This window comes from Narcine bancroftii, chromosome 4, assembly GCF_036971445.1.
Source record: "Narcine bancroftii isolate sNarBan1 chromosome 4, sNarBan1.hap1, whole genome shotgun sequence".
In the NCBI taxonomy this organism is placed as follows: Eukaryota; Metazoa; Chordata; class Chondrichthyes; order Torpediniformes; family Narcinidae; genus Narcine; species Narcine bancroftii.
The window spans coordinates 107,933,532-107,955,095 of record NC_091472.1 but is presented as its reverse complement, the minus strand read 5'-3'; the positions used below and the strand labels follow the sequence as shown (position 1 = coordinate 107,955,095).

The 21,564-nt window shown below is 44.3% G+C and overlaps 1 protein-coding gene and 1 long non-coding RNA gene across 4 annotated transcripts in view; one reads left to right on the top strand and one right to left on the bottom strand.

Annotated features, from left to right (window-relative positions):
• xrn2 (5'-3' exoribonuclease 2) overlaps positions 1–4,593 on the bottom strand; it is a 97,821-nt gene extending 93,228 nt beyond the window's left edge. The window contains exon 1 of one of the 2 annotated variants that reach the window (XM_069932378.1): positions 4,393–4,593. In XM_069932378.1, coding sequence (XP_069788479.1) covers positions 4,393–4,467 — 75 coding nt within the window. In that variant the 5' untranslated portion in view covers positions 4,468–4,593. The remainder of the gene's footprint in view (positions 1–4,392) is intronic. The other variant, XM_069932380.1, reaches the window with a different exon arrangement.
• A 42-nt stretch (positions 4,594–4,635) lies between these two features.
• LOC138760972 (uncharacterized) overlaps positions 4,636–21,564 on the top strand; it is a 108,249-nt gene continuing 91,320 nt past the window's right edge. For both annotated transcript variants that reach the window (XR_011356010.1, XR_011356009.1), the window contains exons 1-2: positions 4,636–4,938; positions 6,337–6,453. This is a non-coding gene — a long non-coding RNA (uncharacterized lncRNA). The remainder of the gene's footprint in view (positions 4,939–6,336; positions 6,454–21,564) is intronic.

Genomic DNA, 21,564 nt, shown 5'->3' with positions numbered 1-21,564 from the left:
TGTTCTTCCCATTTGTCAAATTGTAACCCAACTTGCCACTTCCTCTCATGTGGGCTTTTTGCATCTTGATAAACCTGCCTGGTGATATTTCATTTAATAACTTGCTAAAATCCATACAGACTGCATTATATATAGTACAACTCCAATGATCCAGAAACCTTAGCTAGTGAGGAGGAAGAAGGAGGCATACACAAGGTTTAGTAAACAAAGTCAGGAAGGACACATGAGAATTATATGGTAGCCAGGAATGAACTTGGGTGGGGGTGGGGGGGGGGGAGGAGATGATGGCCTTGGCAAGTCATATCAAGGAAACCCCCTTAGGCATTCTATGCATACATGAAAAACAGAAGGATTACAAGAATGAAGAACACAAGAAATAAGAGCAAGAATAGGCCATCGTCCTGTTGAGCCTGCTCCACTATTCAGTAAGATAATGGCTGATCTGATGATAGGTTCATCTCCACCAACCTGCCTTTTACCCATATCCCTTAATTGCCCCACTATATAAAAATCTATCCAACCTTAAATATATTTAATGAGGCAGCCTTCACTGCACAATGGCAGCAAATTCCATAGATTCACCACCATCTGGGAAAAGCAGTTGCTCCTCATCTCTGACCTAAATCTACTATCTGAAGTCTTAAGCATATGACCCCTAATTCTGGTCTCCCCACCCATGGGAACAACTTGCCTACCTCCATCTTATCTATGTCTTTCATAATTTTGTAAGTTTCTATAAGACCCCCTCTCATTTTTCTAAATTGCAGCAAGTACAGTTCCAGACAATTCAATCTGTCCTCAGTCTAACCCTCTCATCTCTGGAATCAACCTCCTCTGCACCACCTCCAAAGCCAGGACATCCTTCCTCTTGTAATGAGATCCTTAGTGTACGCAGTACTCCAAATGTAGTCTCACCAGTGCCTTGTACAGTAGCAGCACAACCTCCCTGGTCCTAAATTCAATCCCTCTAGCAATGAAGGCAAACATTCCATTTACCTTCTTGAAAGACTGCTGTACCTGCAAACCAACCATATGCGATTCATGCACAAGCCCTTCTGTATGGCAGTATGCTGCAATTGCTTTCCAATTAAATAATTTAATCTTCCATTTTTACTTCCAAAGTGGATAATCTCACATTTACCCACATTGTACGCCATCTGCTAGACCCTTGCCCATTCACTTAGCCTATTTGTATCTCTCTGCAGACTACCTGTATCCTCTGCACAATTTGCTTTTCTGTTCAATTCAGTATCATAGGCAAACTTGGATACACTAGTCAGTCCCCTCTTCCAGATCATTAATGTATATTGTGAATAGTTGTGGGCCTAGCACCAACCCCTGCAGCACCCCACTTGCCACGGATTGCGAACCAGAAAAAACACCCTTGCACACCAACTCTCTGCTTTCTATTGGTTAAGCAATCCTCTATCTACCCTTCCCCCCCACTCCATGCATCCTTATCTTCTGTACAAGTCTTTTACACAGCATGAAGATGGGCTGCTTAAGGATAAAAGATGGAAAAGGTGCCTGTAGGCAGAGGAAGTTGGTGATGTCCCTAAATTCTTTGCTTTGTGTTCACCAGAGAGAGGAACTTTGAACAAACAGGCTTATGAGCTGGAGCATGTTGAGGTGAAGAAAGATGAAGTGCAAGATCTTCTTAAAAACATTTGAATTGATGAGTCCCTGGGATCCAACAAGAAAAACACCAAGTTACAACAGGAAGCAAGGGACGAGACTGCCGGTGTGTTGGCAACGATCTTTGCATGCTCCCTAGGAGGTACTGGAGGATTGAAGAGTGCCAAATATCGTCAATTGATTAAAAAAGGTGGTAACACTGGGAATTATAGAGTGAGCTTGATGTCAGTGATACTCAAAATATTGGAGGGGTTTCTCAGGGACAGGATTTATAACCATTTACAAGTCTTCTCAAGGATAGCCAACATGGCTTTTTGAGGGCAGGTCATACCTCACAAGCCTAATTTAGTTTTTTGAGGAAGTGACAAAAGATATTGATGAAGGCAAGGCGGCAGATGAACTGAACACACACATTTGAACTAAAAGTCTCAATTTTATGCATTAATTAGTTTACAGACTTATCTTTTCTGCTCTCAAATACAATACAACACCTGGTATCTGACAACTATGGGGATTGGTGGATGCCAAATAAGCACATTTTCCAGTTGCTTGAGTCTTACTCTTCCAATGCCTAACATACCTGCGTTAAGAATAAACAGTTTTAAAGACAAAAATATTACACTGTACTTAGATTGAACAAACTTCATTTGTATGACTATAAAGTATTTTACATTATTTTTAGTCACATTCTTTGAAAACATTGAACACTGCATCTACGGTTTTCGCCCATTCCATGGGGCTGCCCGAAAGAGAAACAATATTATGGAGAATTAATTATTCAAAAATAACTTTTAAAAAGCTGCTACGAGCAAAGCACAACCAAGGCACTCAGCTGGCTGAATACTGCTCACATCTTCATTAAAAGCTTGTGTTACTTCGGAGAACATTCACAATTTTAAACATACTTCTTACCCATTATTTTATTCCTATTTATTTTAATTTTTAAAATTTATTTTCCTCAATTTTTTTTTGCCAGTTATGATTGTGAAACAAACAGAACAGGTGAAGCAAAGTTTGCCAGAGTTCATTTCCAACTCAAACAATAAGAATAAGGCGAAGAAAACAAATGGTTTCAATATGCCATCAGCAGATCATTATTTTTCTTCCACTGATGCTGCTTAACCCTAAGTTCCTCCCGCAAACTGCTTTTTTGTTTCAGATTCCAACATTGGCAGTCTCTTATGCTGAAGATAAATAAGGTCCTGAAAAGGCAATGTATACAAGCTTCTCAAAACATAAAGGATGGCAAACTGGAAAAATATGTAATTATGGAGAACTGTCAACTGAAACTGAGCAATTAAAAGTCAAATACACTGAAGTGCTGGAGAGAATCTCAGCTTGTCACAAAGTACCCATAGGAAGTTAAGTGAACTAACATTTTGGGTCTGAGTGTCCGAATAAAAAAGGTGAAGGCGGGGGGGGGGGAAGAAAGAGCACAAGCAAAGAGGTAAGAGATCATCAGTGGATATAGTTTGGAGGGAGAAGAGAAAAATCTCAGAAGTTATGGGGAGGGGAGTAACTCTCTGAATGGAGATGGAAAGAATTAGGAGCTGGTGGAAAGGTGTTAGAGGGATAGCGAAAGAGAGAGACTCGTGGGGCGTTTAATGAAAGCTGTTTTTGCCAACTGGTTGGTGAGTGCCCTGACAGAATATTAGATTCAATACACAAAAGTGATGGAGAAACTCACCAGGTCAGGCAGCATTCATTATGTAGCAAAGATACATAACCATCGTTTCAGTCCCGAGTGCTTCATCAAGGTAGGACCAAGAGCACACAAGTGCCCGAATAAAATGGTGGGGCACAGGCAAGATGGACGTGGGTGGGAGAGGAGGAAAAAAACTTGAGAAGGTGCAACTCTGAATGGAAAAATCTAACCAAATGACATTAGCATCAACTTTTCTGGGTTTTGCTTGGCCCCATGAGGGGCCAGAGAAGTTGATGCTAATGTCATCTGGTTAGAGAGTGCCAAGACAGCAGGTGGCCTAGGTTTGGCGATGCACGAGGCGACGGAGACACTCGTCAGTGTGGGAATGGGGCACAGAATTAAAATGATTGACAACTAGGAGGTCCCCAGTAATACAACGGACAGAGCAAAAAAAGGTTCAACAAAATGATCTCCCATTCTGCATCCAGTCTCCAACGTAGAGATGCCACAACAGGAGCATAGACGACTCCAGTAGATTCATAAATGAAGAGATGATTCACTTGGAAGCACTACCATTGTAGCCAGGGAGGAAGTAGAGCATTTCTTGATGTCACAGGGGGCAATTTAATGTGAATGGTTGAATGAACGAGGGTATCCTAGAGGGCACATTCCGAGTAGAAAGAGGCAAAAATGAAAAGCATTCGGGAAAAGAATGAGAGGCTCTTGGCAGAGCAGGCAGCATCAACGAGTAGAAGTTTCCTTCATCGTGACAGAGAAACACATGAACTGTAGATCCTGGAGGAACTCAAGCGGCTCAGGCAGCATCCCCCAGTACTTATGGATGCTGCCCGATTACCGAGGCAGTCTGAGGACATCACCAACATCATTTCAGTGCACATGTCCATGGCATTAATCTCATCTCAAACCCCCCCCCACCAACTCGACTGAAACGTGACTCGACGGCCCTCTAGGCTTTAACACAAACTCCCAGCAGGTTTATCCTCTCGCACACCGAGCAAGAAAGGAGCAACGCCAAGCCCGGGGGGGGGGGGGGGGGGGGGAAGCAGGCTTCAGGCCTGGTCTACTCTACAAGGCAGGCCAACACCACGCACCTTCTCCTCCATGCAGTGCACCACAATGGATGGATACTTCCGACTGAGCCAGCGGAAAAATGCCGGCACTCCCATCTTTATCGTTGAAAACCAAAAAAAAATCCCCCCCCCCCCCCACTCCTCCTCTTTAAATCAGTTCACGGTGGCAGGAGGCTCCGATCTCCGCACGAAACTCAAGCCGTCGCCGCCGTTCAGCAAACGCAAAGGACTGTGGGCCGGTCCGCCTCGAACCAATAGCAGCGAGAACACTCTCCGACCCGTCCGACCGCTGCCGCAGGACACATAGAGTGCTTTCTGGTGACGTCACAAAGACCCTTCTCTCCACAGCCATTTCTCAATAGAGGGTCCCGACCCGAAAAGTCCATCAGTATTTTTGTTCTCTCTCCAGTTGATGTTGCTCGGGGCAATTCGGCCCGTCCTTCCATTGAATTAGATCGTATTTTGCATCTGTGCCACTTTCCTCGACGATTTTAAAAATCTATCGAGCGCTCGGTTGAATTGACTCAAGGACCAAGATCCCATAGCGACGAGAGAGACAATTTCCAGGTGAAGGGATTTATTTTCAGCCACGTCTTGAAGATATTTTTAGTTGTAAGACAACGCAGGAAAAGAATTTTAATGGAATCGCAAAAGCAAACAGTTGATGACGACGATGAGTTTGTCACACACAGATACACTAAAATTCTTACTTGTAGCCACATAGGCATATAAGATACATCAATTACATCAGGACATTGTTCTTTAGTGTACGACAATAAACTCATTATCATTCAATGATAGTCCTCTGGGTTCATAAACTATATAGTTTAACAATGAGTTCTTCTTCTTTGGCTTGGCTTCGCGGACGAAGATTTATGGAGGGGTAAATGTCCACGTCAGCTGCAGGCTCGTTTGTGGCTGACAAGTCCGATGCGGGACAGGCAGACACGGTTGCAAGGGAAAATTGGTGGGTTGGGGTTGGGTGTTGGGTTTTTCCTCCTTTGTCTTTTGTCAGTGAGGTGGGCTCTGCGGTCTTCTTCAAAGGAGGTGGCTGCCCGCCGATCTGTGAGGCGCCAAGATGCACGGTTTGAGGCGAGATCAGCCCACTGGCGGTGGTCAATGTGGCAGGCACCAAGAGATTTCTTTAGGCAGTCCTTGTACCTCTTCTTTGGTGCATCTCTGTCACGGTGGCCAGTGGAGAGCTCGCCATAGAACACGATCTTGGGAAGGCGATGGTCCTCCATTCTGGAGACGTGACCCATCCAGCGCAGCTGGATCTTCAGCAGCGTGGACTCAATGCTGTCGGCCTCTGCCATCTCGAGTACTTCGAAGTTAGGGATGAAGGCGCTCCAATGAATGTTGAGGATGGAGCGGAGACAACGCTGGTGGAAGCGTTCTAGGAGCCGTAGGTGATGCCGGTAGAGGACCCATGATTTGGAGCTGAACAGGAGTGTGGGTATGCCAACGGCTCTGTATAAGCTTATCTTTGTGAGGTTTTTCAGTTGGTTGTTTTTCCAGACTCTTTTGTGTAGTCTTCCAAAGGCGCTATTTGCCTTGGCGAGTCTGTTGTCTATCTCATTGTCGATCCTTGCATCTGATGAAATGGTGCAGCCGAGATAGGTAAACTGGTTGACCGTTTTGAGTTTTGTGTGCCCGATGGAGATGTGGGGGGGCTGGTAGTCATGGTGGGGAGCTGGCTGATGGAGGACCTCTGTTTTCTTCAGGCTGACTTCCAGGCCAAACATTTTGGCAGTTTGTAGCAACCTGTTATTTCACTATGTGATTTGTCATTATTTGCTATGTGAAAAGAAAGCTTGTGATTCACTTAATAGCTTTGGTTGCTGGAAGAATACTAGATTCCATTTTTTTTCAGTTTAATTGAGCGATAGAGCACAGTAACAGGCCCTTCAGGTTTTTCTTTTATTTGTTATTATTCCTTTTGAAATGTGTATTTTTTTATCTTAGGAAGGTTCAAGACTTGAGCCACCAGGTTCAGGAACAGCTGCTACTCCGTCCACCATCAGATTCCTCAACAACAAACTCAATCAGAGCCTCCTTTCAGGACTTTTGCACTTTATCGTGGTAAGTGGTAATTTTGCCTTGAAAGCAGGAAAAAGAATCTCAAGGTTGTAGGTGATGTCATGCATGTACTCTGACAATAAATCTGAACTTTGAAATATGCTTTTGCAAGAGCAGTCACTCTTGTATGTATATTGAAAGGTTGTAGATCCTCGTGGCTTTATTCTAAGGTAATTGGAGGTTATAGGTGCTGGGGTGGGTGCCAAGGTATTGCAAACTGATGCATTTATTTTCAGTTCAAAGAAAAAATAAAAGTTTTAATTGGCTCAAGGAAAATAAGTGTTGACTTTCTTTTCCTTTGTTGTAGAAAATCCAATGGTTCATCATCACGTAGTAGGTTCTCTTGATATTTATTTGGGATGTGGGCAGTATTTATTACCCATTGCTAATTGTCCTTGAGAGGGTGATCATGAGCTGGACTTTTGCTTGTCAACGTATTGTGCTGCACTGTTAGACAGAAACAGACACACACAAGGTAAAGACTGAACAACAGGCTTTAATCCACAAAGACTTCCACAGAGCCAGGCTGACTGTGGCTGCAGCAACTCTGTGTGAGGCCAGCACAGGCTTATATCCCAGAGGGTGATTGGCACCTGACCAGGTGGGGCTTGATCCATTCAGGCCAACTGATCGGCAGCCGGCCAGGTGTTGTCCTGTTCCCTTACACTCTTGCAGGTACAGATGTTGCCCTCTGCAGTAGGCCGGTGGTATACCACCACATTCACCCTCTTCTTTAAAATTGTCCTGGAGGGGGGTGGGGGCAGTAACAAGAAATCGCACCAACTATGTACATACAATATTTACATGTTGAGATGATTTGGTGGCCGCCGGGGTCTCTATGACCATCGTAGGACTGGCTCCTGGTCACTGGTCAGAGGGGAAGTGGGGCGGCTGGCGGCAGGGGTCTGTGTGACTGGTGTGGTGCCGCGCAGAGGGGTGGCCAGGGGGGACGGGTCGATGTATGCAGGTCATATTGGATGGATTGGGGGGGTGGATTCGTCTCCTAAGGCTGAAGCAGGCCCCTGGTGGTCAAGGAGGCCCTGTGTGCCCCATAGCTGCCTGGGGACAGAGATGTATGCCCGGTCAGCGTCGTCCTGTATTGGCGGGTGGCGTGATGTGGTGGGTGCTCCTGCTGGTGCCAGGTCCCTGTTTGAGACAGTGTCCTCCCTGCCACTGCTGAACCTAACATAAGCATAGTTATGGTTTGCATGAAGGAGGAAAACCTGCTCCACCAGGGCTTCGGTCTTGTGTGTCCGTACATGCTTACGCAGAAGCACCGGTCCCGGGGACGTGAGCCATGGTGGGAGTGACATTCCATTCACTGACCTCCTGGGGAATGAGAACAGATGTTCGTGAAGGGTCTCGTTGGTAGTCGTGCTCAGCAGTGACCGAATGGCATGGAGCGCCTTGGGCAGGGTGTCCTGCCAGAACTCAACGGCCCACCCTTTTGACCTGAGAGCCAGGAGGTCTACCTTCCAGACCACTCCATTCTCGCTTTCCACTTGCCCTTTGCTTCTTGGGTTATAGCTTGTCGTGTGACTGGTCACAATGCCCCTCGACATCAGGTACTGGTGCAGCTCATTGCTCATGAAACTAGACCCCCAGTTTCTGTGGATGAAGGCGGGGTAGCCAAACATGGTGAAAATCTACCCCAAGGCCCTGATGATGGTGGCCATGGAGGTGTCTGGGCAAGAGATGGTGAAAGGGAAGTGTGAGTACATGCTTATGCAGAAGCACCAGTCCCAGGGTCGTGAGCCATGCTGAGAGTGACACTCCATTCGCCGACCTCCTGGGGAATGAGAACAGACGTTCGTGAAGGGACTCATTGGTAGCCGTGCACAGCAGTAACCGAATGGCATGGAACGCCTCGGGCAGGATGTCCTGCCAGAACTCAACGGCCCACCCTTTTGACCTGAGAGCCAGGAGGACTGCCTTCCAGACCACTCCATTCTTGTGCTCCACTTGCCCTTTGCCTCTTGGGTTATAGCTTGTCGTGTGACTGGTCGCGATGTCCCTCACCATCAGGTAATGGCGCAGCTCATCGCTCATGAAACTAGACCCCTGGTCACTGTGGATGAAGGCGGGGTAGCCAAGCATGGTGAAAATCTGCCCCAAAGCCCTGATGACGGTGGCCATGGAGGTGTCCGGTCAAGAGATGGCGAAAGGGAAGTGTGAGTACTCGTACACTACCATGAGGAAGTAGACATTTTGGTTCGTGGAAGGCAGGGACCCTTTGAAGTCCATGCCAAGATGCTCGAAAGGCCAAATAGCTTTTACAAGGTGGGTCTGGGGGGGAGGGGGGGGGAGGAAGAAACGAGGTTTTCACTCCGCACAGACCCAACAGGCCTCAGTCATGTCCCTGACGGTGTACGGCAGATTTCGGGACTTAATGAAATGGTACAACCGGGTGACACCCGGATGGCAGAGGGACTCGTGCAATGCCTGCAACCTGTCGTCATGCATAGATGCGCAGGTGTGAGAGAGGGCATCAGGGGAGTCGTTAAACTTCCCGCGGCAGTACTGGATGTCGTAGCTGTAGGTTGCCAGCTCGATTCTTCAGCGCAGGATCTTGTCATTCTTTATCTTGCTCTTGTGGGTAGTGCTGGTCTGTGAGGAGCATGAATCTCCTTCCAGCCAGGTAGTGGCGCCAGTGGCAGACCACTTCCACAATTGCCTGGGCCTCCTTTTCAATGGTGGAGTGCCCTAGCTCGGAGCTGTGGAAGGTCCTGTAGAAGAAGGCAATGGGGTGCCCCCCCTTGGTTGAGGGTAGCAGTGAAGACCACCTCAGAGGCATCGCTCTCCACCTGGAAGGGGGAGTCCTCATCCACAGCCTGAATCGTGGCATCCGCAATGTCTTGCCTGATGCAGGTGATGCAGGTGAAGGCTGCCTGTGCCTCAGGTGGGAGGGGAAAAGTTGTGGCTTGGGCTAGTGGGCGGACCTTGTCCGAGAAGTGAGGGACCCACTGCGAGTAATAAGAGGACAGGCCCAGCCATCTGCGGAGGGCCTTTAGTGTGGGGGGGAGAGGTAACTCCATTAATGGGCACATCCTTTCCGGATCTGGGCCAATGACTCCATGGGCCACAATGGCGAGGCAGGTGGTGCTGAACACACACTTCTCCTTGTTGTAAGTGAGGTTCAGCTCCGTGGCCATCTGGAGGAATTTTTCCAGGTTAGCATAGTGGTCCTGCTGGTCACGGCCACAGATAGTGATGTTATCCAGATATGGGAACGTCGCCTTCATCTTGTGCCGGTCTACCATGTGATCCATCTTCCTCTGGAAGACGGAGACTCTGTTCGTGACCCCAAAAGGAACCCGGCAGAACTGGTACAGATGCCCATCCGCCTCAAAGGCGGTGTAGGGCTTGTCCTTTGGGTGGATAGGGATTTGGTGATACGCCGACTTCAGGTCAATCATGGAGAAAACCCGGTAGTGGGCTATCTCGCTGACCATGTCGGTGATCCTCGACAGGGGGTAGGCATCCAGCTGGGTGTACCGATTAATGATCTGGCTGTAATCCACGACCATCCTCTGCTTACTTCCCCCATTGTCCACCAGGACTTGGGCTCTCCAAGGCTGTCCTTCCAGCAGGAGTCACTTCACCCCCGCCTTGATGAAGTCCCTGTCTGCAGCGCAATGGCACCTATTTCTGGCGGCGATCGGCTTGCAGCCTAGCGCAAGATGTGGAAAGAGCACTGGTGGGGTGGTGCGCAGTGTGGAGAGGCCACAGGTTGGCTGGGACTGGTAGGTTGGCGTGCTGTGCAATGTATATGGAGGTTGGGGCCCCCCCCAAAGGCAAGGGTGACACTCTGCAGGTGGCACTGGAAATCCAGGCCCAGGAGGAGTGGTGCGCAGAGTTTGGGCATGACCAGGAGCCTGAATCCTGTGTAAGTCTCCCCTCCCACCATTATATCGACCGAGCAGCGCCAGAAGATACCAACAGTCTTATCCTTGGTGGCGAGGGCAATCGAGCAGGTGGTGGGGTGGACCTTTAACCTTAGGGAGTGGGCCACGCTCGGGTGAATGAAGCTCTCGGTGCTGCCACTGTCTAACAGGCACTTTGTTACCTGCCCGTTGACTCGCACGTCCATCATCGAGCACCTGAGATCGTGGGGAATGTCCCTGGTCAGCATGGTGGCAACCAGGACCATCTTGGAGTTGGAGTCGTCACTATCCGGAGGGATGGGGAGCGTCGATAGGACGGCCTGGTCATCGCCCGTGTTGACCTCGTCAACATCGGTCATGAGGTACAGCATGCGGAGGCCGATGGCCTCCGGATGTTGCGCGGTCAAAGACGGTGAAGGCGGAAGTCATCGCAGGGACAATGACGCCACCCAGCACGTGCACGTGGGGTGGTCGGCAGGGGAGGTAGGGAGGTCATAGAGGGCCGCTGAGCTGCCGACAGGTTTAGAGAGGCACACTTTTGCAAAGTGGCCTTTCTTGCCACATCGGGAACAATCCTAGCTGGGCAGTTTTGGGGTGATCGTCGATCTGACCCACACTAGGACCCAAAGTACTTACAGGGGCACCGGGCACCTGCTGCAGCGATGTTCTCCTCCCCAGCTCAGCCTGGGGATGCAGCTGCAGTGTGAGAGGGCCATGAGGGAGCATGCGGGAACCTGGAATCGAAGGCTTCGATGTGCAGGGCTGTTGCTTCCAGGGTTTGGACCACTTGCACAGTTAGGGCATAGATGTTGTCTTCCAGCAGCTTCTGCCAGATGGTCCTCGAGCATAGCCCTCAGACAAGGCATCCAGGATCAGCCTCTAGACCTCCTCTACACCTACCCTGGGTTCACCCAGACACGGTCAAGCCAACTCTCGCAAGTGTCCCAGTTAATACTCAGCTGTCTCCACGGGTTGCTGGGCTCGGGTGTTGAGGAGGTACCTTGCACAGACCACATTCATGGGGGGCTTGTACAAGTTCTCGAGAGTGTTCATTGCACTCTTGTACATGGAGCAGCCTTTGGTTACCTGGAAGGCGCGGGGACCCAGCTTTGACCAACCACTTCCGATCGGAGTCCAGGATGTCGCCCTTGTGTGCCTCAATGATTGCCTCGACCGCACGCTGCCAGATCTTGAAGAGTGCCTGGGCTTCCGGGTGGCATGGGTCAACCTCGAGGCTCCCTGAGCTCAGGAGTTTTTCCATGGCAGCCGTGGGAAAATTTTATGGATTATGAAATTGTGGTGTGCTGTTAGACAGAATCAGACACATACAAAGATAAAGACTGTACAACAGGCTTTAATCCACAAAGACTTCCACAGAGCCAGGCTGGCTGTGGCTGCAGCAACTCTGAGGCCTCGGAAGTTCGGCGCAGGCTTACATCCCGGAGGGTGATTGACACTTGACCGAGTGGGGCTTGATCTATTCAGGCCGGTTGGCAGCCGGCCAGGTGTTGTCCTGTCCCCTTACACTCCTGCAGGTACAGATGTTGCCCCCTGCAGTAGGCCGGTGGTGTACTGTTGTATAGGGAATTCAAGGATATAGACTTTGCAAGATGAAGGATTGGTGATACCTTCATGTTGTTCAATTTCCAGGAGAACTTCCAGACAGACCCAGTCTCGTATATTCGTATATTTTTGGTGGCATAGATCCTGGTTTTGTAGAGTAACTACAGCGCATTATGTAGATGGTGTGCTGACGATTGAGGGAGTGAATATAATTAAGGTGCTTTATTGTCCAAGGTTCCGAGATTCCTTTAATTGTCATGTAATAATATATTCAAAATTTAACATGTATACTTCAACTTTTGTCTGCCATAAGGCAAACAGGGTCACCATGAACCCAATACCCTTAACAATAGGAAAAAGAGGTGCAAAAGAGATCCCTTCAGAATCACCGTGTTTGTCTATGCATTCACTTCCAACACTCCTGCAGCATCTGTAGCTGTGCAGACTCCTGTTCAATTCATCAGCAAGCCAAGCTCCAGATCCAAATCTCTGACATGATCAGGAAGGCTTCAGTACCTGAGGCCCTTTGGGAGTCCTTATTACCCTTGGCATGCTCTTGAATACCAGCTCCAATACCTAGATCTCAAGAACCCATCTCCAGTAGCTCCTCCGGTTCACTGATACAAGTACAAGTGAAGATGCGTCAAAATTGCACCATGTGTCAAGTGTCAATCACCCTCCGGGATGTAAGCCTGCGCCGAACTTCCGAGGCCTCAGAGTTGCTGCAGCCATCATAAGTATTGCAGATACACCAACTACATCAATTAAATTACCACAATATGCCAAGAGATAGAAAAATAATAAAAAGGATAGAGTAATAAATATTCACTTGCTGGTATTATGAAGGGGAAAAAAGTGACATTTCAATGGTCTTTTGGTGATTGGGCTGGATAGGAACCTGTCATGAGTACTATGTTGTACGGAATGGAGTCAGGTTTCCTGAGTGTTATTGAAGCAGCTCTCATTTGGACAAGTGGAGAGCATTTTATCATCTTTAACTGTGCTCCTGTGATGGAGTGACAGCAGATGAGTCATTTGCCTCAGGATACTCATCTTCTGACACATTTTCTCTATAGTATTAATGAGGCTGAGACTGTTCTTGTCAATTGTGATTACCTGAATGATGATTCGGGGTAGCTGGGCTGTGGAATCTTTCTCAAGGAATTCCTCTAGAGTTGTTTTGCATGTGGGATGATTGACCTCCAACAAACACAAGCATCCTCCTTTGTGAAATCTCTACTCCTAACACTTTAATCATGTTTCCTGGTCACCCATCGATAAGATTTTTTTTCACACTTGGTCAAATGGAGCTTTGTTGTGCCTGTGTATCCCTGGAGAAGGTGCATTCAGTGTTCAGTTAGTTTGGAGGGTTGCCAGAAAAATGTAGTACTTGTAACTTTTGAATGATGAATAATAAAGGGTTAGTATTGATTTACTGCCAAAAAGGCAACAAAAAAAATGCAGCTTTCCTGTCACTATTACTTCACATCTGGAACTCAGCACTTTGTTCTATGCTTGGGCCAAAGTTGTGATGTAGTTTGGAATTAAGTGAATCTGGCAAAATTAAAACTAAACAGCAGTGAGCACTAAATAAGACTGATTTGACAACTTCCATCAAGTGGTTAATGATTGAAAGTAGACTAATAACTGGATTTCACCATATTGTTGGGTTAGAATCCAGCAAGCAAATTGTAGTTAATGTACAGGAACAGCTTGGAGAAATCTGCAAAAATGGTTCAGGCCTGAAACATTGATTTGTATATCTTTACCTTCTATGGACACTGCGTGACCTGCTGAGTTCCTCCAGCATTTTTGTGCTTTTACTTGGAAAAATACGCAGTTGGTTCTCATCAAATTCATTTTTAGGCTCTGGGTGTCACTATCAAGGCCACTATTTATTGCCCATCCCAAATTAAGATTGTACAGAACCACCTTCATAAACCACTGCAGTCCTGGTGAAAAAGCCTCTAGATGCTACTGATTAGGAGAACTCCAGCATTTAGACCCAAGGACAATTGAAGGCTGGGTAAGACATTTCCAAGTCAGGAAAGGCTTGGGGTATCATGACTTGGAGGGGAGTCAGTAAATGGTGGTATTCTCTTGTGATTGCTACTACCATTTTTGATTACCGAGGTCATGGGTTTGGGAGGTGCTGTTGGAGTAGCTGCATTTGTAGTGTATTTTATAGATGGGATATATTGCACCTGCTAAGTGCCAGAGATGGAAGAACCTAATATTTAGGTAGTTGGTGGAGTGCCAGTCAAGCAGGTTGGTTTACCTTCATGGTGTTAAGCATCTTGAAAATTATTGATGGTGTACTCATCTGGGTGAATACAGAATATTCCATCACTCCTAATTTGTGTTGAGTAAATGGTAAAAAGGCTTGGGGTGTCAGGCCCACCTGCATGTTACTCAATCTCTAACTTGTTTTTGTGGCTATGGTATTTACCTGGTTGGTCCACATTATCCTCTTCAGTCCTTGACGGTAGAGATTTGTTGATGCAAATAACATTGTCAATGATAATTGGTCCTGTTCCCCTTGTTAGAGATATTTGGCAGTCTCGTGGTGTAATCAAGTCTGTACTGAGGATACCTGATTTGTCACATAGTGGGGTGTAACATGTGGAAGCATAGCCTCTGCATTTGTTGATATAAGACATTCAATCCAGTAGGAGAAAGGAAATGCAATGTTGGCTTTCATTCCTAGAGGAATAGCATATAAGAGCAGGGATGAAATACTGAGACTCTTAAAAAGCCCTGGTTAAACCACAGCTTTGGGCACTTTATTTGCTAAACGATGAGCTGAAGTTGGAGAGGGTTCAGAGATTTTCTGGAATGATACCTGGAATGAAAGGGTTAGCACATGAAGAACATTTGTCAGCTCTTGGACTGTACTCATTGGAGTACAGAAGGAAGAGGGGATATATTATAGAGACATTTTGAATGCGGAAAGGCCTGCAAGATAAAAGGGTATTAATTTAAAACAAAGTTAAAGAAAAAAGTCTTTAGTCAGAGGGTTGTGAGCCCAGGCATGTGTCCTCATGGTCAAAAAAAAAGAGGAAAAGAACTGAGCACTAGCGCGAGGTAAACAGCAGGGGTCAAGGGGGTGCAGCGCCCCTTGCAGGGAGTTTGGGAATTTTAAAAAAATTTACACACAAAATTACCAATTTCAAGCCTCTTTTAGTGCATTTCAAAGTAAAAATGGACATTACAAAATAATGTGTATATGTCATTATACATTAATAATATATTTTTTTAAATTGTCAATTTATTCTTTTCCTTCTCCATGCCTTTTTCTTACCTTCATGGTGTGTTTGTGTTTTGCTTTGGCAGCTCCTGATAACAAGTCCTTCTTGGATTGGGCTTTAGAGGTGGGGGCTGAATTTGGGGCCTTTGTAATCCCAATAACTTTTTTTTCTCTACTATAGCTTTTCTTTCCTTCTCTGTTTGATATTTCTTTGTATGCCCGTTTCATGGTCCTACAAAGTCTTTGACCTGGGTCATGCTAAAAATCTTTCTGTGCAAAGTATTGACAGGCAGTTATTTTTCTCAATCTTCAGATGATACTTGATGGTTTGTATGGATAAGAATGTTGAGATATGCATCTGTTCTTTTGTTTTGTCCAAAATACCTCCCATGACACTAAATAAACTTTCCACTTCTGGGCCATGGAAATAGGAAAGTGAAGACAGTGCCATCTTGCTGAGGTTAGGATAGTCGATCGTTTTACTAATATTTGCCCAGAATGTATCTGCCATAACTTCCTCCTTTGGAATGAGGTGATTTTTAAGTTGGAACATGTGAATCTCGTGTTCATATTCTGTGACCAACACATTGGTAACTAGCCCTGGTAGTTGTAAAAGGTGTTGCAATGTTGCAGTATGATCTGTGTATGGTGTCAATGGCAGAAATGCATCGAAGAAACTTGTTGTGAACAGACATTTTGTCTTGAAGCTTCTTTACACATTTGATGTATCCTTCTTTTAGCTGCCTTATTAGGTCCTTTGTTGGATTAGTTGGCAAGCAGATCTTTCCTAATCTGGCTCACAAGGTGAATGTCTTTGTCTGGCAAGTGATGGTTTTTATCATCTCAAGGCCCATCTTAACATGTGAAGGACTATTTATATCTCTTAGAACTTCTGGTTTCATGAAGCATGTCAGGAAATCAAGAAATAAATCTTTTCTCTTTGTCATTCAGTTTGTGAATCATTGAGTGTATGATCAATAGATCGAAGGCAGCTTTATCTTTAGATAACTTTTGGGTAACTATGATTTTTGGAACCATCATGAAATTAAGCGAGGGACAGGAATAGTGGTGGTGGTTACAAATGTGCGAGTGCTCTGTACTAAATCCCAAAAGTGTAGCTTCAGCCTTTGCAACTCTGCAATTGAAACTGTTGGTTCAGGAACAGCACTTTTCAGTGGCACTTTTTCTGCTTGTGAATTGAAGAAAGGATGTATTCCATACATGGTTCTCTGACTAGACAGTGCAGGCTTCTGACCTGAAGGAAATATCAAGTGGGAAATAAAGGTCTATCAAATTCCAGGCCCCTTTTCTTAGACTGTGAAAATAATCATACTGCTGCACAAAGGTACATAAGCTTAGCCTTAACTTACCTGGGAGTAATGTGTTTGTTTTTGAGCTGGAATATTTTCTTGTGTGCCTCTTTTACAACATAATCAACCAGCGCCTCACATCCCCAACCTCCATACTTAATTTCTTTGCCACACATTATGCACACAGCAAAGCTGATAATTTTTGTCCAGTTTCTCGGTGGATGAAATCGAGCCATTCCCAATCCCAGAGATTTTTCATGAGTGGGTCACTTTTGTCTGCATCAATTGATTCCGTGTCTAAACTTGAGCCTCTCTCTACAAAATTACAATTCCTGGCAGCCATAATCTATCAGGACTTTCTTTCAAGAATCTAAGCAAAGCTTGCATGCACAAACATGCAGGAGAAATGTTGCTAAGATCTGCATGCAAAGGCCCCGCTTCACTGCAGATGCTGCTAAGCGAAGTCTGTGATGCACGACTAGACTCATTTACCAGCAGTTTTACATGTGTTTTGTCTAGTGCACATGAAAGGTTATTCATTGCAAGAGACTCATAAGAAAATGGTAATTACAAATCTATACATCGGTTATTTTCTTTCTTTCTTTTTTGTGATCCAATTTTTCTGTTGGTAAATTTGGCAGTGAAAAACGCATAAATAATGCAAAAATGCAAAATCCGCAGAAAATTCACATCCCACGAGTCTTTGGAACTTGTTGCCACAAGCGGCTGCGGAACCGAGGTCATTGGATGTATTTAAAGCAGAGATTGACAGGTATTTAATTAGTTAGGGCACCAAGGGTTACAGGGAGAAAGCGGGACTGAGTGGGATGATGGATCAGCTTACGAATGGAATGGTGGAGCAGACTTGATGGGCCAATTGGCCTACTTCTGCTTCTATAGCTTGTGAAAGGGCTAGGCAGTTATTTGAATTAATTATTCACTACAGATCTCATTCTGGAAAAAAAAATTCTAACAATGTGGGCATACCAGCATTTATCCTAATCGTGTTTTAAATTGTTCAGTCAATCAGTTGGGCAGATAAGAGTAAGCCACATGACTCTGGGCTCGAAGTCAGATATAGACCAGCCAGGTAAACACAACAAATTTCCTTCACTGATGATTAACAATGGACCAGAGAAGTTTTTCTAACAAAGCATCAGTTCCATTCTCAACATGACTACTCCTTTTCTTTTCAATTCCAGATTTATTTAATTTACATTTCCATGTTTTCAGATTTCGTGTCTGGTTAGTCTGTCCTTTTGTACTAAATATCAGGCTCTGGCTTTCCCCCAATTTGTTTGTGTATTTTTAGTGTGATTGATCCTGGTCTCAAAATGAATTGAGAAGAAACACAAAGTGCTCATGTCTGCCTGATTTATGCCCAATATGAAGTGAAAACACCAAATGTCGTTCATTCTGATTTGATGGCAGCTTGTCATATTGAATGGTGAGAACACAGCCAATGGATATGCTCCAGGAAACATACATTTAACAGCAAGAAGTACCTGTCTCTCACCTGCCTTTTTCCAGGATCCTGGTGATGTGACCTTAGGAATGGTGGTTAGGGTGAGTATTTGATTAGGGGAGCTTGCAGTTAGGAGATTGATTGGGTGATACTGCATGTGGTACTGTATGAGGCTTTAGTGTTCTCAGAGTTTACTTGGAGAAAATATCTGCCACACATTTCTGTAAATTTAAAGGCAGCTTGACAATATCAAGAGCGTACTGCATGAAGATAGTGAAATAAAACTGGGTTAAAATGATGCTCTGTTTTCATATGACAAAGGCCAGCAGCAGTATTTGGACAGAACTTAGGAGGCACTTAGGTAATGGTGCTGGTCAATATTTCAATAAAACTAAAATCCTCCGGTTACAACCTGCCTTGTAGCATCAACAGCAATGGGGAGTTTTCTAACGATTACAGGAAAGAAAATCTAATATAGAAATGTTAGATTCTCATGACGATCCAGGAGACAAAGAGGGCCCATCTGGACATATTAATGTGTAGGTGAGGGTTTATATGAGAAAGCAAATGATTGGACATGTTCCAAAAGCAAAGGGTATTGGATCTATTCTCACTGAGAAACTGGAAAGAGAAAAAAGAATGAACTGTGGAGTAAATAAGAAATAGGAGCAATAGCATTACTGAGAAAATTCTGGGGCAACATTTGCAATTGCATTTTCTAAGATGCAGATTAAAAGCCTTGATGTATTAAGTATTGCCATATAACAAATTAAAACCACCTTTGCTGCCAAATAAGCGCCAGCTTCAGACAACTGAAGGGATTCCAACAGGGTGATACCATTGACTAAGGATAACGCTTCATTCAAGAAACAGCTTGGATATTAATAGAAAGGAACTCAAAATGCTCTCTTCCAGTACATTTCAAGACGAGCTTTCATCAAGGGAAATATTTCTGTAAATAGCAGCACAGTAGTTAATGGGATAGTTCCTGTTAATTTCAAATAAGTTAACCGCTTAGTTGTGATTTAATTAGAGTGTAACAATTGTAACTATGCAATCTGACGAAACAGATTGAGTACTCTGTTTTATTGAACCATGTCCTGATCTATTTATGATTAAAAGGCAACCACTGTGGAAGAAATAACTAATTAATGCATTTCATTCTTCCAAACTTCCTATTACTGGAATCTAAACAGCAATGAAACATTCTGTAACAAAAAATATCATTCATTCGAATCAACACTTGACATTCAGAGAATCATCTTGACATCTGAAGACCGCAACAAAAGACCTTTGAGCAAAGCAGGGCAAGCGCAAATGCTTTGGCTTTTAATTTATATTAGTATTGGTGATGTATATGACGGGCATGGTGCGCAAAGGACAAAATGGCTTTTTATGTGTAGAGCATTTTAGGAACTTCCTGTTCTCTAACACACGATTGTGTTCAAATATGAGCAAATTCTCTTTTTACTGAACAAGTCACAATGAGCCTTTTGTTTCTTTTTAATTAATGTATCTTTTGCATTGTGCAAGCACTTAGAAGGATCACTTTATTATAACACATTCTGCACACACTTCTGCAAAATTAAAACTGAAACTGAATCATTGTTTCCTATGTATAAATGTACTTGTTATTTTTGATGAAATTGCAGAGCACAAAATAGTTATTTCTCAATTAATGTGAATAACCTGGATACCTTACCCTTGTTGTCTGTTGTGCCTTGCTGGATGCAAATTGACTGCTGTGTTTCCAACAGTCCAAATTGATTATTTAGAGTATTTACTTGGTTGTAAAGGACTTTGGGAGGTCCTGAATTCAGAGAGGACTGGCAGACTATGAGCTGCAGTGAGATTTCTTTCAATGAGGCTTCAGCACTTTGAATTGATCCAAACGAGTCTGACTTGGGGATTGTTCATAATGCACACACATCAGTATGCATGTAGTGAAAATGTTCCGTCTCTTGAGATGTTCTCATGTATGTTGTTCAAGTTGAGTGGAGGCTAACATTCTTTGAAGTAACTTGATCATTACAGTAGCAATGTCCGCATTGTATTTTGAGGCTAAATAACATAATGATGCTTACAGACTACATAACGGTGTATTGTCCTTGGTTTTAGGAATAATGCTAAAGAGAGCAATTATAATTTGTAAATTCTCAAAATATTCCCATTGGGAATATTCTCACTTTTAAAACCAATTAGCACCACACTGGAGGAAAAAACATCTTTGAAGAGGTTTGATTTCAATTTCTTAGTTCATGTCAGAAACAAACCTTTGACCCATCATCAAAATTAGGTTTGATTTTTTTTCCATCAAATCTGGAAAGCAAGTTAAGTTCAAGATAACACAGCTACTATCCAATCAAAATTGATGTCATCAATAAGTTATATTTCTGCAGCTTTCTCCATGTAAAACAAGGCATCTCCGAGCAGAAAGCATGACATTTATTGGGAAGAAAAGGTCAAAACAGAAATCTAAAGATAAAGAGCAACAGTATTGTTAGACAGGATGGAATCTGGAAGCATTCAGTCTTGGGGAGATAACATAATAAATGGTTTTGGGAATGAAAAGCACAAGGCAGGTTCCTTCCACGATGGGAAGAGAGGAGTGCAAGTATCTTGGGACGTCTGCCTCAAAGAGTGGACTGAATGAGGATAAGGACCCTGAATTCAATTTATTTGGCATCTCTGTCCAATAGTGTTACACTAAAATTGAAAAGGATGGAGACTTATTTTCTGAAGTAAGTTTTTAATGAGCAAAATTTAATTTCCCCAGAGCAAAATGAGATGTCCAAGAGTAAAAGGAAAGTGATTAAAGGAAAACAAAATGTTTGGATGAATATATCATCATGAACTCCTTCTATCCCAGTGTACCCCTTTAAGCCATTAAAACATAAAACATACAGCAAAGTACAAGATCCTTCAACTCACAAAATTATATCAATCTATTTAAACCAGTGGTTTTCAACTTATTCTCTTTCCACTCACATACCACTTTAAATATTCCCTATGCCATTGGTGCTCTATAATTAGTAAGGGATTGCTTAAGGTGGTGTGTGAGTGGGAAGGGAAGGTTGAGAACCACTGCTCTAGACCCAATTGTTACTGAAATATTTTGCTTGAGAAAAATGATCATTGGCCCATTTCCTTTGGAGTTATGAAACAGTGCACGTAACGAGTCAATTAGGTATGATTAAAACTTTTTTTCAAACTTTTTCTTTCCACTTGCATACCACCTTAAGCAATCCCTTACTAATTACAGAGAACCTATGGCACAGTTAATACTTAAAGTGGTATGTGAGTGGAAAAGAAAAGGTTTAAAGCCACTGATTTAAACCTACTCTATATCAATCTAATCCTTCTCAACCTCACAGTCCATCATCTTCCATTTTTTTTACAAAATAGTTTTGAAGTACTCTGTAACCCAAGCAACACAGAAGACAATGAATATAGAAAAGTCCCACAAACAGGAGTATGATATCATCAGATAATCTGCTGATTGAAGTATAAATATTTGCAAGGCACTGTCAGGAACTTCCCCGCCCTTCAAAAATAATAACATTTTGAAGAGAAAGACCAGGACCATGTTTAATGTCCTGTTGGAAAGAAAGCATCTGAATCTGCAGTACAGCTTTAGTGTGAGAC